The sequence below is a fragment of the Crotalus tigris genome, unplaced genomic scaffold, assembly GCF_016545835.1.
Source record: "Crotalus tigris isolate CLP2741 ecotype Arizona unplaced genomic scaffold, ASM1654583v1 scf7180000018693.663989, whole genome shotgun sequence".
In the NCBI taxonomy this organism is placed as follows: domain Eukaryota; kingdom Metazoa; phylum Chordata; class Lepidosauria; order Squamata; family Viperidae; genus Crotalus; species Crotalus tigris.
In genome coordinates, this window is record NW_024097152.1 from 17,468 (window position 1) to 34,266 (window position 16,799).

General features: G+C 43.6%; 1 protein-coding gene across 1 annotated transcript in view; it reads left to right on the top strand.

Moving 5' to 3' along the window:
* Positions 1 to 1,246: 1,246 nt before the first annotated feature.
* The window catches only part of PDPK1 (3-phosphoinositide dependent protein kinase 1), a gene marked incomplete at its 5' end in the record, with an annotated part of 33,785 nt that continues 18,232 nt past the window's right edge, over positions 1,247 to 16,799 (top strand). The window contains 6 exons of the mRNA XM_039355595.1: positions 1,247 to 1,535; positions 2,175 to 2,217; positions 2,375 to 2,512; positions 3,307 to 3,451; positions 13,331 to 13,428; positions 13,510 to 13,585. Coding sequence (XP_039211529.1) covers positions 1,247 to 1,535; positions 2,175 to 2,217; positions 2,375 to 2,512; positions 3,307 to 3,451; positions 13,331 to 13,428; positions 13,510 to 13,585 — 789 coding nt within the window. The remainder of the gene's footprint in view (positions 1,536 to 2,174; positions 2,218 to 2,374; positions 2,513 to 3,306; positions 3,452 to 13,330; positions 13,429 to 13,509; positions 13,586 to 16,799) is intronic.

Here is a 16,799-nt window from a genome sequence, read left to right on the forward strand (position 1 = left end):
CAGGAAGCAATTTTGGCTTTTTTCTGGTCTACCAAGCTGGGAGGCTTGCGGACTGATCTTTTGGAAGTGAGCAGCAGCCATTTTTAGCAAACTGCGCTGGACGTTTCCTGAGAGAATTCCTGAGTGGTTATTCTTTGAGGGGAATCTTTTGGGTCTCCTTGTCCCAGCAGCCTTTCAAACGCTGCTCTGTGAGGGCATCCGTCTGGTTCTCTTTAAAAATATTAAAAATAACCGAACTCTTAGAGATTTCACAGGGTTGAGAGGAAAGTCTGGGGCTAGAAATAATTCATTATGCTAAATCTTGAAATTCTTACGGAAGCAAGAGAAATATGAAAGTATTTGGAAGGAAGTGAATTGTAGAACAAAACTGTTAAAATTACTGTAGTGCTTAAAGTTATTAAAAATAATACTTTGCACTTAATACTGTTCCCTAGAACTTTTATCTCCAAGACTTCCTGACAGTTAGAACAATTAACCAGTGGAACAACCTGCCTCCAGGAGCGGTAAATGCTCCAACACTGGAAGTTTTTAAGAAGAGACTGGACAGCCATTTGTCTGAAATGGTGTAGGGTTCCTGCCTGAGCAGGGGGTTGGACTCAATGACCTCCAAGGTCCCTTCCAACTTTATTATTGTTGTTGTTGTTGTTGTTGTTGTTATTATTATTATTATTAATGGGTCATGAGGAGAGCTAGCAAATGCCCTGATCTATAGCTCACCTCAGGTTTACACACACACACACACACGCAAACAAACACACATAGACACACTTTGCTACTGCTGCTGCTGCTACTTGAGTTTGCAATTCAACGTCTTGGAAGCCTCTTGGAGTCGGCCAAACTGCCCAGCACCCTAAGCTGTTGAATCTTTTATCCGATCATTTCTTTTAGCAGGAAATTTAGACGTTCAGTATAGGCAGGGTTGGGACTCAAATATGACTGCTGAAAAGTGAAGCACTGATTTTCTGGTCTGGTGCAACCCAAACTGTCTGGTCAACACAGAGGACCGAGCCTGCTCAGCAGAGTTTCAGTTGGCAGAGAATAAAAGAAAGGGATGAAGAAGAAGCGGGAGAACACCGGTTGCCTCGCTTGAACCCTAAGCAAGAAAAGGACCTTTTAGAGCCCAAAACTAGGCAAGCTGCTATGAGGTCACCTCTGACTTGGGTTGTGGACATTTAGGCCAAGTGAGTTTGGGTGACACGACAGCCAGTGCCTGCAAGGTTTCTTACAGCGCTTTGTGATTTGGCAGTTTTTGTTTTGTGACCGTTGATAGATTGAGAGCCACAACATTGAGTGTACTTTCTACTTTGCAGTATGATGCTGTTCCTATCCAGTCCAGTGTGGCTTTATGTTCCTGTTCATCTCCATCAATGGTGAGGAACCAGGTGGATTCCAGCCTTCAGCCTGTTGCTGCTGCCTGTGGCAGCAGACAGGAATTGAATATGGAGAGCACCTTGCAACAACCTCCACAGCCTCGAAAGAAACGCCCAGAGGACTTTAAGTTTGGGAAGATTCTTGGGGAAGGATCTTTTTCCACAGTGAGTATCTGTGGCAGCTGCTCGTGTTTGTATCCGGAATGCTAATGCAGAGTCATTGACTTTTATCTGCAGGACGCCAAACCAGATGTGCTGCAGTCACTGCTTTTTTCCTGGCCTTTGCTCTTGGTGACAAGCCTGCCTAGGCCATTGAATGCCTGATCTTCAGAATGTGTCCCTTAGACAGACTTTGCTTTTCTCCCTTGCTTCCCATTCCTATTTTTCCTCCCCAAAGTGTTGCATTTTCTTCAGATGCCTGATTTCTATGGATCCCTATAAGATTGTGGATCTTGTCTGCTCTGCGCATGCAAAACATTCTGAGAAACAGAGTAAGTAAGATCGGCTGAACAGTCTTGGTAGGACTCACAATGGAGAGCAAGTGGCTGAATTAACCTGATATTTTTCTATCCCCATTTTGTAAGAATGGTGTGTTAGACTTGCACTCCTGATGCCCTCTAGATACTAAACTAGATACTTCAGCAAGGCCTTTGTGTGCTTAACCCCTTTGTCAGCCCTGATTACGACAGCGTCCAGATAAAGAGCTCCTGGCTGCATAAGAACGTAGACAATACTGCAATTTTGCATCCCAGTGCTTGTCACATGCTCCAAATGTAACCAGGTTTCTCTTTCCCTTAAAAACAGGTTGTCCTGGCCAGAGAATTGACTTCCTCCCGAGAATATGCCAGTGAGTATCACTTGCTTTTTTGGTTGTAGTTTGTTGATGACCCTCTAAACCACATTTGATATTGCTACAAGGTGTGACAATTGCACTTGGTCAAAGCAGAGTGTGGGATTCATTGATCGAGGTCAAAATGTCTAGTAACTTGTCTGTTGTTTAAAAGTTAAAATTCTAGAGAAGCGTCATATCATCAAAGAGAATAAGGTCCCCTACGTGACCAGGGAGAGAGATGTGATGTCCCGCCTGGATCACCCTTTCTTTGTGAAGCTCTACTTCACATTTCAAGATGAAGAAAAGCTCTGTATCCTTTCCTGTGTTGGAATGGCAGTATTGTGGGCAAAAATGGAAGGGTGTCTCTTGCGACGGTGGTTGAAATGGAACTGGAATTCCAACTGTGTGTGCTGAATGCTGAATCTCATGAGCTTCTCGATGGCTTTAAGGCCAGAAAGGGCATCCTACGATTTCAGAGCCACCTCCAGTTGCAGAAAAGTTGCAGAAAACCAAGGGCACCATTTCTGTCATGGGAAATAGTAAAAAACTAAAATATATGCTCCAGAGGCAGTTCAACTTATGACCGTGCAACCATGGTTCAAAGTTACAAAAAGCCTTGGAAAGAGTGACTTACACACTGTCAAACCAACTCACTTGGGGGATTGCCATGCAACCACCAGGCAAGCAGCTCATATTTACAGCTGCTCACCTGATTGCTATTTGTGACTGTTTTGGCTGATTTCTATAAAAAATGCCTATTGGGGAAGCTGGCTTTGCTTGATGACCACATGATTTTCTTAATGAATGCATCATTTGCATAACAACCATGTAAAAGTCCTACAATTTGGATCTGACTTGATTTATGACCGCAATGGAAATTCCAGTCCCAATTATGGTCCTAAAACGAGTAGTAGCTCTAATTAATAGCTAGTAAACCCCCCTCCCCCCTACCAAGTCCAGGAAAGAACCTGAAAGACCAGTAAATATCCTTCCCCTCCACCAGGCTTCTTTCCAGTCTCCTGGCTTTCTCTTTAGCACCGTCTCCAATACGTGCCTGTGTAGTTTGGATCACCCAATAGAAATAATTCTTAACTTGCCGTTCAGATTTTGGTCTCAGTTACGCTAAAAATGGAGAGCTTCTAAAATACATCCGAAAGATTGGTTCGTTTGATGAGACATGTACAAGGTTTTATACTGCTGAAATAGTGGCTGCATTAGAGTACTTGCATGGAAAGGGAATTATCCATAGGTAATGTATTTTGAATATATGCATCTCCTGGTTCATTTAGCTGTCCTTGGTTGTCTCTCTATCGTGTGACTGTATAAGCAGAAGGCCTTGGGAAGCCATTTTCCCAGCAGCTGCTGGTTGAGACTTTAAATTTCTCTTCCAGTGCAGTGTGACATTTGCCAACAGGAACATCTATGCTTTTGAAGCTGAGTGAGGCAAAAATATTGGAGATGTCTCTGCACTGCCCTTGCTTTTTTGAAGATTGGCCTCTTTAACCTTTTCTGCTCGCCTACTACAAGAAAGGAAAGGGCTTGTCTCCCTTTTTTTTGTCCCATGCCTAGAGCGCTTGTGTGGCTGCAGTCAGAGTGGTGGGTGCAGGATGCTGGGTTTATCCCTGCACCCTTAGTCCTCTGGGGAGCTCCGTCCTGAGTCACAGAGCTTGTTCAGGCCTTGCACATGCTAACGGCAAACAAGGACACACAGCTCATTGGCTACATTCACAGTTCAGGTTTTTTGTCTTAACTTCTCCCTCCCTTCTGCCATCTCCTAATAACTCTTCCCTGATCCCCAAAATCTCTGATGGATGAGTGGATGTATGAAATAAATGAAACAATCAAAAAAACTGAGGTTATATGTTAATTCAAATTTCACGTATTTCTGTAAGACACGTGAACTTCATGAAGCTATGATTCAACGCTACTCCTAGATGGATTACTGCAACTTTCTTGACATGGGGCTGCCCTTGAAAACCATCCAGAAATTAGCAGTAGCCCTGATGATGCTAGTTTGGGTAACTTAACATTTGCAAGAAAACAACCAAGCTCATAGAGCACCAAGGATCCCCCCCCAATCCAGAAATTACAACTGCTCCAGAATGGGGTGGGACGTGCTGTTCTGGGTGCTCCACAGATGGCCCTTATTTATTTATTTCCACCCATCTTGCCACAACACTGCTCCATGAGCTGCCCTGGTTTCCATTTTTTTTCTGGGTGCAGCTCAAGGTGCTGGGTGCTTGCAGGGCTGCCTCTCCCTGAGGGATCTGCCTGTCCCATCGGCTCAGGTACTTTCTGTCACAGGCTGGCCTCTGGTGGGAAGTGGGAAGCATCCCTCCTTCATCTTAATTATTCCTACCCTACAAAGTCCTTCAGAGGAAGAGGAAGGCTTTGAGGAGTTACCCCTTTTCACAAGTCTTGGGTGAGGCTGAGCTGGAGGCCAGCCTGGGAGCACTGAGGCCTGGAAGAACATGGCCCGGAGTGCCTAGAGATTTCTCTTTTTTTAAAAAAAAAAATGTACTGTTTTGCGGGCCACCCAGGATTGTGGTTCATAATAGGGACGGTAAATAAATAAATTATTTATAAAAAATTGGAAAAGATGGATAGCTTTTTCACAGATGCAAATTGCCATCTTGGGCAAAAGTGTTAAATAGATGTTTAAAATACTTTTCCTTTAACTATGTTTTTAGGTGTACTGGTTCATTTTTTTTTAATCTTGCCTTTTTTGTAGGATTTGGTCGTTTTCAAAATGTTTTCGACCTTGTGTGAGAAAAGCTTCTTTCTGTGGATGTTTAAAACATTTGATTTTTTTCTCAGGATTTCTTGTGAGTCTGGAAATAAGTAAAGCTTCTGCTAAATCTAAAGTTCATGATAATTGATAATTATACACAGTCCTTGTCACATGGATAGATTTTCTGCAGGGTGGTCTCTGCCCAGCCTGCTCCTTCAGATTTTATTTAAAACATTTATAGAATTGCCCATCTTTTGGTAACTCTGGGCAGCTCCCAATAAAAGATCTACTAATGGATTGGACTATTGCAATGCAGTCTACATGAAGCTACCTGGAAGCTTCAGCTTGTGCAGAATGCAGTCATGCAAGCCATGCTAAGTGCCCAAAGAAAGGCAGATATAATACCTCTGCTCCATGAACTGCCCTGGGTGCCAATTTGCTTCCAGGTCCCTTCGCCCCATCATATCCCCGCTTCCCAGTTGTTCAGGCAGGGAAGGCCTGCTACAGACTCCGTCAGTCAAGGAATTTTCCTGTTGGCGTCTAGGTAGAGGGCCTTCTCTGCCACTGTCCCCGCGTTGTGGAGCATCTTGCCTCCAGAGGTAAGGAAAGCCTTGGCTTTCCACAAAGGGGTCAAAACTGGGTTGTGCAGTCTTGCGTGGGGGAACATAGAGGCCCACATAAGGGGCTGGCTGGTCCCATGAGAACCTCTCACACACACCTGTACTAAAAACTGCTAACCCCACTTCTTGGAATTCTTCACCTTCCAAATGTCAAGGTTCCGGCTGATGATCCCAACGAAGTAAACAGACCTGAGAGATTCCGATCTCTAAAAAATAGAAAACCAGCTCTGGCAAATTGGCGCCAGAAAGATAATTCAAAGAGTGAAACCTTCCCTCCCCTCTCTGACATTTCAGATTGTCTAATTATTCTTCAGGCAGTTGTTATCCGAAGAAAGTCTTTGCTGGCCATAACATCTCTCCTGCAATCTTGCTTCCCATGCGGAGAGAAACCAGCTGTGCATTCCGTAGGATCCCCTCTCCCCCCCCCCCCATGTAACTGTTGGCAAGCTAGAAGCAGCATGGCTGTCCTGGCGCAAGCAATCTTCGTAGCTTGGCACCGAAATATTTATAACATTTATATAATTTTAAAACTTTTAATCCTAAATTATTCAGATTTTAGTGTTTAATTTTATTGATAATATTGTACACTGCCCAGAGCTTCTCTCCACAGGAGATGGACAGTTAAGAAATATAATTGATTGATAAATACATAAATAAATAAATAATGGTGCATCTACCACCATAGTAGTTGAGTCTATCCATCCTTCTTTTCCTTTTCTTAACATGAGAGCTTTCTCCAAAGAGCTGGGTCTTCACATAATGTGTCAGAGTAGGATAATGTGAGCATGCCCATTTATCCCTCAAGTGAGAACGCTGTTTTTTATTCAGCCTCTTCAAAATCCAACTTTGCTTCCATGTAGTATCCCAGAAAAACTATTGCTTGGACAATTCTGATCTTTGGAGATACTGCCATATCCTAGCCCTGAAGATGTTTTCCAAGGCTTCCATAGCTTTTTCTAAAGACTCTCCATGGAGGGATTTAATCTGCATTGGACTATCTAAAATATTATTTTGCTAGCATGTCAAATTAAGGCTGGTATACAGTAATTTGCATGTTCTGTCATATCTCCTTTGATACATAGATTGATCTCTTCCAGTTGGTTTGCTGCTGTGCCTAGTTAGAACCTTTACCAATTCTTCTGTTGCTCACCCTATTTCTGTAGATATTCCACCAATTTCTATAGTCTTCCAATTTGGTAATGAGTAGCATGCCACTCTTACTTCATCTTTTAATAAAGGTTCTTGTAAGTAAGGAATAATAATAATAATTGCCTTTTGCATTGTGAAACCCAAACTCTCTTCTTTTCTTTATGCTCTTCATTTCTATTCTGGCCATATCCTTTCTTACAATTTTCTAAATAATGATGATCTGTTGAATCAATGGTAGCTTTCCAAAAATAGATTTTTCAAACTTGTAGCAAACCAATTCCTAAGATATCCATTCCCAGGGCTGGTCAATTAAGGTAAACCTTGAAGCTAGTGCTTAATAATGCTGTCCAACTGAGCTTTCAAAATGGTAAATAAGAAATCATTTTCTTGAAGATATTTAATAGCCAAAAGATACCTTTTCTACAAAGCAGCAGGCATATTGTGGCATAGAAAATTGGCATAAGTCTTCAACAGTAGAATTGAGATCTCCCCTGAAACAAAGAAAAGAAAGTGATGAAACACAAGAGGTACCTGGAGCACCATTGGAAGAAAACTCAGAATACGTCTGACTGGAGTGGGTAAACCCCATGTTAGGATTTGCAGTATCTCAAGGCAATGAGAATAGTGAAATGTGACACTATTATTGTGTCTACTATGTGCTTCCCAGTGGTCCTATCTTGGTGACCTGGTCCCTATTGGGAAGAGACAAGCCACAGGACCATCTGCATGTGTCAGAACTGGCAGCACCAGTAACCACAAGAACCCAAGCCAAATTAAAACCACAACTGGACAGCCAAACTGGAATTGAATTCAGAAAAAGTTTGGAAACAGATGAATGGTTCCAGAAAAACAAAAATGTGTGCACAATGAGAGACGGGTTGCCTTGGGTAGGGGAAAAGTTATATATACCAACAACTCAAAGAGTAACTTTCATGCACCTTTGCCATGACACAAAATCAGCAGGGCATTTTGGATTTGTAAAAACTTTACATTTAATTAAACGGCAATTTTGGTGGCCATCCATGAAAAAGGACATTGAAAGTTATATAGCCAGTTGTCCAAAATGTGCCACGGCAAAGAGGTTGCAAGGGAAAGTGCCAGGACTATTGCAAACAGTGGCAAGTCCCTCAGCCCCCTGGAGAGAAATAGCCATGGATTTTATAGTGGAATTGCCAGAAAGCAATGGGAATACTGTGGTCTGGACGGTCACGGACTTGTTTTCCAAACAGGTGCATTTATCCCTTGCCAAAAGATTCCCACTGCAAAAGCCTTAGCAAAACTTTTCATCCAACACATTTACAGATTGCATGGGGCACCCCAACGCATCATCTCTGACAGGGGGGTGCAATTTACGTCTGCATTTTGGAAGGAATTTTTATCCCTCTTAGGAACCACTCAGGGACTGACATCTAGCCACCACCCTCAAGGAAATGGGGGGGCTGAAAAAATGAACTCCGTACTTAAGCAATATTTAAGATGTTTTCTTAGTTTCCAGCAGACCGAGTGGGCGGACTTACTCCCTTTTGCAGAAGTTGCCTACAATAATGCAGTCCACTCCAGCACAGGTTACACTCCTTTTCAAATAGCCACCGGTCAAAGTTTCAACCCCATGCCAGAATTAACCCCAAACGAACCAACGATCCCTTCGCTGAAAGAATGGATGGAGAAACTACAAAACACCTGGCCAATAGTCAGAAAAGCACTAGATGAAGCTAGGCAGGCATACAAAACACAAGCCGATAAAAAAAGGAGCCTACACCATTCATTATAGGAGAAATGGTGTACTTATCTACAAAATACCTAAAGTCCCTACAGCCCTGTAAAAAACTTGGACCAAAATATATAGGACCTTTTCCAATTAAAAGAATCATAAATCCAGTAACAGTAGAATTAGAATTACCCAAAAATCTCAGGCAAATACACCCAATTTTTCATTGCAGCTTGCTGAAAAGAGAGCATCAGTCACATCTACGGCCAAAAATCCCCCCACCACCACCTCCACTCATGGTGGAGGGTGAACAACACTTCGAAATAAAGGAAATCCTTGATTCTAGGAGATATCATGGAGCAACTCAGTACCTAGTTGCCTGGAAACACCTCCCTCCCTCACAAAACGAGTGGGTCCATAAACGTCATGTCAGAGCCCCGAAGCTATTGAAGAAGTTTCACACAGAGTATCCTAACAAGCCTGACTAAATTTTATACTTGTGTTTTCTTTCAGGTGGATCTCTCTTATTTTTAAGAGGGGCCGGATGTCAGAATCCAACTATATTTCATCTTTAATTATCAAATATAGAAACTCCCAATTCTGCCATCTTTGGATTCTGCCATAAGAGGGAGAGAAGGGGGAGAACTAAGGGGCTTTATGGCCCTCACTTCCTTCAGTACACTTCAAAGAGCTGAATGCTGAATGTGTGTTTATTGTAACCTCGAAGTGTTAGCATACCAAAGGAGAGTATTTGCCTTTCATGTAGTTATCTGAAGTCCCCATCCAGACGGAAGAAAGAAGAAAGGGGGCGGAATGGTGATACTTGAAACTATCACTGGAAGGGGGGTTGATTGGGTGGGACTACTGGGGAACCCCTTAAAACCTTGAATGGGAGGGCTTGGACCCCAAGTCCTGTCTAGCATGCCTGCAACCACTTCTTCTTAATAAAGGATTCCTGTTGGAAGAATTATTCCAAGAGTTCTGTCTTCTTAAGATGCAAACTGGGGTGGGTCCTTACAGCATGGCTGCTGTGAGGTATATTGTGGTCATCGGGGAGATAAAATCACTGATCTGCTCCAGCCTGAACTCTGACTGGACAAGTTCAATTGAGGTACCTGGAGCTTAGCTTTGTGGTATGATAATAATGATGATGATGATGATGAAGAAGAAGATGCACTGAAATTAGTATATCAGGAAGGCTTACTGACTACTGGAGAGATCAAACTGGCCTACAAGAAAGACCAAATGAAGAACAGAATAGAGGCATGGGAAGACAAAGCACTACATGACCAATACATTAAAAAAATAGCTGGGAAAGCAGATAATAACAAGACCTGGCAATGGCTAAGAGCAGGAAAATCAAGCACACTGAAGTCAAGAAAAAGATTAGAGGTGAATACATCAAGAGAGTGAAGAAGATATTAAAGTCCAAATTCAATGGAGGAAATACCATAAAGGTAATCAACACCTGGGCAATTCCAGTCATTAGGTACACAGCTGGAATAGTGGACTGGACTCAAGCAGAACTAAAAGCAATGGATACGCAGACTAGAAAAATAATGACAATGAATCATGCCCCATCCACGCAGTGACATTGATAGACTTTTATCTACCAAGGCAAATAGGTGGGCGTGGAATGCTACAAGTACATCAGATGGTTGAAGAAGAAAAAATGGCTTTGGAAGAATATCTGAAGAACAATGATGAAGATGCACTGAAATTAGTATATCAGGAAGGCTTACTGACTACTGGAGAGACCAAACTGGCCTACAAGAAAGACCAAATGAAGAACAGAATAGAGGCATGGGAAGACAAAGTACTACATGGCCAATACATGAAAAAAATAGCTGGGAAAGCAGATAATAATAAGACCTGGCAATGGCTAAGAGCAGGAAAATTGAAGAAAGAGACCGAGGGACTAATTCTGGCTGCACAAGACCAAACTTTAAGGACAAATGTATATAAAGTCAAAATTGAGAAGACAGCAACAGACAGTAAGTGCTGCCTATGCAAAGAAGCTGAAGAAACAGTGGACCACCTAATAAGCTGCTGCAAGAAGATTGCACAGACTGATTACAAGCAGCAGCATGACAAAGTAGCAACAATGGTGCATTGGAAGATCTGCAAAAAATATCATTTGCCTGTAAGCAAGAACTGGTGGGATCATAAAATAGAGAAAGTCATAGAAAATGATAAAATTAAACTGCTCTGGGACTTCGGAATTCAAACTGACAAGCACCTGCAACATAACACCCTGGACTTAACAATTGTCGATAAGAAAGACAAAAAAGTCTGGATAGTGGACGTGGCAGTGCCTGGAGACAGCAGAATAGACGAGAAAGAATTGAAGAAGATAACAAAATACAAAGACCTACAAATAGAAATAGAAAGGGTAGTACCAATAGTAATAAGTGCCTTGGGTGCAATCCCAAAACAATTGGAGCACCACTTGAACACCATCGGCATTGACAAATTCGCCATTAGTCAATTGCAAAAGGCGACCTTACTAGGAACAGCTTCCATCCTGCGACAATATCTATAATATACAATCAAACATCCACATCTGCCTATCCCAGGTCCTTGGTAAGGACTCGATAGGTAGACAAAATGCCAAATCCAGTCTGAACATCTGGCTGACTGTGCGATGATCCATAATAATAATAATTTGGATTTGGAAAATGTGCTGTACTATCCATGCAACAAGGAAAAATGGCACAAATAGAAGGAATAGAACTGGGAAATGGAAGTATCATGAGAGCACTAGCAAAGGATGACAGATACAAATACCTAGGCATATTGGAAGCAGATAACATCTTGAATGGAAAAGTCAAAAAGGCAACGCAAAAGGAATACATCAGGAGAGTCCGCAAAATATTAAAATCAAAGCTGAATGCTGGAAACATAATTAAAGCCATTAATATATGGGCAGTCCCACTGATAACGCTACCCAGCTGGAATTATCGACTGGACTTTGGCTGAACTGGAAAACCTAGACTGGAAAAAGCATAAACTTTTAAATATGCACTACGCTCTACATCCACAAAGTGACATCGACAGGTTGTACCTGGCAAGAAAAGTAGGGAGCAGAGGACTATTGCAAGTCCACCAAACTGTAGAAGAAGAAAAACAAAGTTTGAATGACTGTGTGAATCAAAGTACAGAAAAACTGCTGCAGGCTGTGAAAACAGAGCACTATAAAAATAATAGAAACAAAGGCAGAATATAAGGAAAAACGGCTGGATGACAGATTAAATAAATAGAAAACCAAAGCTCTGCATGGACAGCATTTGAAAAACATTGAAGGAAAATATGATAACAACTTGACATGAGCATGACTTAAGATGGGAATCATCAAGAAAGAAACGGAAGGCTTAATACTGGCTGCTCAAGAACAAGCACTACAAACTAATGCCATGAAAGCGAAGATACAAAAATTCACTGACAATCCAAATTGCTGACTTTGCAGTGACAAAGTTGAAACTGTTTCACATCTAATCTGTGAGTGCAGCAAAATCGCATAAACTGATTACAAAGCTAGACATGACCAAGTTGCTAAATTAATCCACTGGGCATTATGTAAAAAATACGACTTGCCTGTGTCAGAAAAGTCGTGGGAACATAGGATGGAAAAAGTTGTCGAGAATGAGAGGGTGAAAATCTTGTGGGACTTTTGAATACAGCTAGATCGCCATTTGGAACACAACATGCCAGATATCACAGTGGTAGAGAACCGAAGCGTACAGCTGATTGATATCGCTGTACCAGGAGATGCCAGAGTCGAAGAAAAAGAACAGGAAAAAATTACAAAATATCGCGACCTGGCCATCAAAACTGCGCGATTATGGATGAAACGTGTAACAGTGGTTCCCATTGTCATCAGGGCACTGGGAACTATGTCCAAAAACTTTGCAAAATACATCAAGAAACTGCAGCTTCCTGCAATAACTCCAGCAATGTTACAAAAAACTGCGCTACTCGGAACATCTTATATTTTAAGGAGGTACCTGGCTGACACCTAGGATGCTGGCAGCAACCTATGTCAACCATCAGCGCAAGCCAATTTGAATGCTCAGTTGAATGAGGTTTATGTCTAGATGATGATGATGATGATATAATAATAATATAAAGTTGGAAGGGACCTTGGAGGTCATCTAGTCCAACCCCCTGCTCAGTCAGGAAACCCTACACCATTTCAGACAAATGGTTGTCCAACCTCTTCTTAAAGACTTCCAGTGTTGGAGCATTCACAGCTTCTGGAGGCAGGTTGTTCTACTGGTTAATTGTTCTCACTGTCAGGAAGTTTCTTCTTAGTTCTAGGTTGCTTCTCTGGTTAGTTTCCATTTTGTAAGGTACTGTATCTTAGCTGATGACTGTATCGAATTTCAGTATAACCTTCCAATTTTGATCTTTGAATCAGTTACTATGTATTCATTGGCATCCTTTATCTCACTAATTTGAGATTGAGATTTTCTTAGCCACTTTGTTAAGAAAAGAGCAGGGATCAGTGCAGGCTGTCACCAGGAGGCAACACTGCCTAAAAGGCACAAACAGAACAAAAGGAAAAGTTGCATTATGTTTAATAAGTGGATTCTTTAAAGCAGCAACATCTTTTTCATATCATAAATAAATAATACTTCAAGTCATTTTCAAAACTTGTAAAACTGAACTTTTTCCAATGTTTGGTTTCTTTTTATCCTGCAGCACGAGTTTTTAAAATGGAATTTACTGTTAAAAGCATCTGAGCCCTAGGCCCTCAATGCCTACTAAATCTTTTCTTTTCTGGTTTGCTTCTTACTAATGTGATCTCCCTGATGTTACTGCAACAGTGTAGAACACTTTCTGTTTTAATGTCACTTTCCACACTGGGCATTGCGTGTGCAGCTAAAGTGATGGTTGGTATAACCATTTTGCCTTTTGTAGGGATCTGAAGCCAGAGAACATCTTGTTAAATGGAGAGATGCATATTCAGATTACGGACTTTGGGACAGCAAAAATATTGTCTGCAGATAGTAAACAAGGTGTGTATAATTTATCTTTCATTTCATGAAACAGTTGCTCTGCCTTGAGAAGTACCCTTACTTCTTTATTTCTTGTTGTAGCACGGGCAAACTCCTTTGTAGGGACAGCACAGTATGTGTCTCCAGAGTTATTAACAGAAAAATCTGCCTGCAAAAGGTGAGCTCTGTGTGTGTGTTGAAATAATTTCATGCTTTATTTTGAGCTGTATTAAGATGACTTTGAGCTCTGACCTTATTCTCCAAGCTTTTTTCAGTACTTTGCATTGTCTTTGTTGAAATTTGGATGGGGGGGGAGGTTTGCAGCAGATGAAAAGGGATCCTAAAAACTCTCAAATTTATTGAGAGTTTTTAAACTCATAAACATTTGTTCAATAGAACATTCCAACACAACATTTGCTCTGCCCAGATATGAGACGAGAATTATTTCTTCTTTTTTCCTACTAGGCATACCCTACTCATTCATATTTATTGTGAGGGATTCTTAAAGAAACATTTTTAGTGAGTCTCAATAAAAGATGAATAATATATTTCAAAGCACAGCTAAATTAAACTAAGTTTCTTAAAATTTATAGCTAATATCTCTTCTAAATTGAACTTATTTGGAAAGAACTGGAAACCTTTTTTTCAGTAATTTTTTCTACTTATAAATGTTTTCTATTAGCTGCTGTTTTTAGTTTAAAATTTAAATGATAACCTTACAGTTATCTACTGTAATCTACTTTGAGAAAGCTATGCTTTGGAAGAACTCATATACAGCTCCAAAGATTCCTGGATGAAATGGATTATCTAGACCCCTACCAGTCAGGATTCAGGTCTGGATATGGGAGAGAAACAGCATTGGTCATGCTTTTTGATGATCTCTGATGGGAGCGGGTGGGGGTAGCACATCCATCCTGGCTCTGCTTGACCTCTCAGTGGCTTTCGATACCATCAACCATGGTATCCTCCTGGAGCGACTTACAGGGTTGGGAGTGGGGGGCTTTGAGCTGTCCTGGTTCACTTCCTTCCTCTGTGGCCGCTCTCAGTCAGTGTTAATAGGAGGCTAGAGATCCAGCCCTCGTCTACTGCTCAGTTCTTCCTCCACTTTTGTTTAATATCTATGTAAAGCTGCTGGGTAAGATCATCCGCCACCATGGGCTGAGATATCAATATGCTGATGACACCCAGTTACCGTGTTTTCCCCGAAAATATGACTGGGTCTTACATTGGGGGGGACCAAAAGACCCATTAGGGCTTATTTTCAGGGATGTCTTATTTTGCGGCTGCCCGCCCACTCCATCCCACCGTCTGATTGCTCGCAGTCACAATGGGGCAGAAGAGCAAGCGTTGCACTGGTGCCATTACCATGGGGTGAGATGAATCAGGTGGGGAATGGAGCTGCCCCATGAACCCCGCACCCGCTTACCTCAGGGCCCCCGCAGCCAGGCAATTCCCTGCTCGGTGATCTTCCCCCACCTGTTCAAGGACCCAGTTGCCCGCCCACCTCTTCCCTTTCACTCCCTTCCTGAGCCGGACTACCCTGCTACGGAGGATGGGCTGGGGAAGATTGGTCGCATTAGCTGGTCCCCCTCTGATGTTTTAGAGCCGGGGGGGGTGACGGTGAAAGGCCTCCGCCACCGTTGCGCAACAGCCACGTCTGCCGCTGGAGGGGCTTTCTTTGGCCCCTGCCGGCCCCTCACCCCACAGATCACCTGCTCCTCCTCCACCTACCGCTTGGGTCCTGTGGGGCTGCGGTCCTCTGGCTGCTCCCCGTTCACTGCCTGTATTTTATGGTTTCAATGGCGGCAGTGGTAGTCTCTCTGCATCGTCCCTGGGCTGGCGGTTTTGGCCACCCAGCCCCCTTCGCAGCTCTGCCCACACAGCCAATGGGAGAGTTGGCTGGAGTTGTGGCAGCACAGTCTTCGGAGCACCTCTGCCGCCAGTCCTGGTATAACTCTCCCATGGCTGTGTGCGCAGAGCCGTGAAGGGGGCCGGTGGTTGAAACCGCCAGCCCAGGGACGATACAGAGAGCCTACCACCGGCCTCCAGAGCTGCCGCCATTGAAACCATACAATACAGGTGGCAAACGGACAGCAGGCAGCATGATGTAGTGCTGCAGGACCCCAGTGGCTGGCGGAAGAGGTGGTCGCCGGCGGTGGACTGGTGATCCGCGGGACGAGGGTGGTGGGGACCAAAGAAAGCGCCTCCAGAGGCAGAAGCACCTGATGTGCAGTGGTGGTGGAGGCCTTTCGCCATCAATCCCCCCTGGCTCCAAAATGGTGGAGGGGGACTGGGTAAGGCAAGTGAGCCTCCCCCAGCCATCCTCCGTAGCATGGCAGTCCAGCTTGGGAGGGGAGAGAAAGGGAAGAGGCAGGCAGGCAGCCGGGTCATTGAACGGGTAGGGGGAGGTTGCTGAGTAGGGAGCGGCCTGCCTGCAGGGGCCCTGAGGTAAGCGCATGCAGGGCCCGTGGGGTAGCTCCACCCCCCACCTCATCTCAACTCGTGGCAGTAGCACCGGCACGCCATGTGGCTCCCTGCCCCATTGCGGTCACAAGCAACCAGAATGGCCGGGCTCTTAACTAGGGCTTATTTATGGGGTAGGGCTTATATTTATACACACTAAAAATCATGCTAGGGCTTTTCTGGGTGGGTCTTATTTGAGGGGAAATACGGTATATGTGGTAGGTTAAGTGATGCTGTGACCTCCCTCTCCCAGTGCTTGAAGGCTGTTAAGGGCTGGATGGGGAGCAATGGGCTAAAGTGGAACCCTGGTGTGACGGAATGGTTCTGGTTTCCAGGGTTCTTTGGCCCATGGAGAATTGCCCTCTTTGGTCTTGGATCAGTTGGCATAACTGCAGATATACCCCGTGCGTAATCTGAGGGTTCTCCTGGTCTCATGGCTCCTGTCTGAGGAGCAGGTGGCAGTCATGCTAGTAGGGCCTTTGCATAATGCAGCTTGCACATCTGTTATGCCCTTTCCTGAACCAACAATCTCTGCTCACAGTCATTCACACCCTGGTCACCTCACATCTTACAATGCATTGTACATGGGGCTGCCCTTGAAAAGTATCGGGAAGCTTCAGTTGGTTCAGAATGCAGTGGCCTACGTGATTTTGTGCTGGCCTAGATGTGCATATGTGTCCTCTCTCCTGTGGGAACTGCATTGACTGCCAATTTGCTTGTGGGTCTAATTCAAAGTGCTGGCTGTCACCTTTAAAGTCCTACATGGCTTGGGACCAGGAGACGGAATGCTGCGGGTCCCTTGTCCTAAGGATGTTCATCTAGTGGGACCAAGAAAAAGGGCCTTCTCTGTGGTGGCTCCCTCCCTATGGAACATCATCCTGCAGAGATAAAATTGGGCCCCAGTTTGACACTTTCGCAAGGCCCCAAAG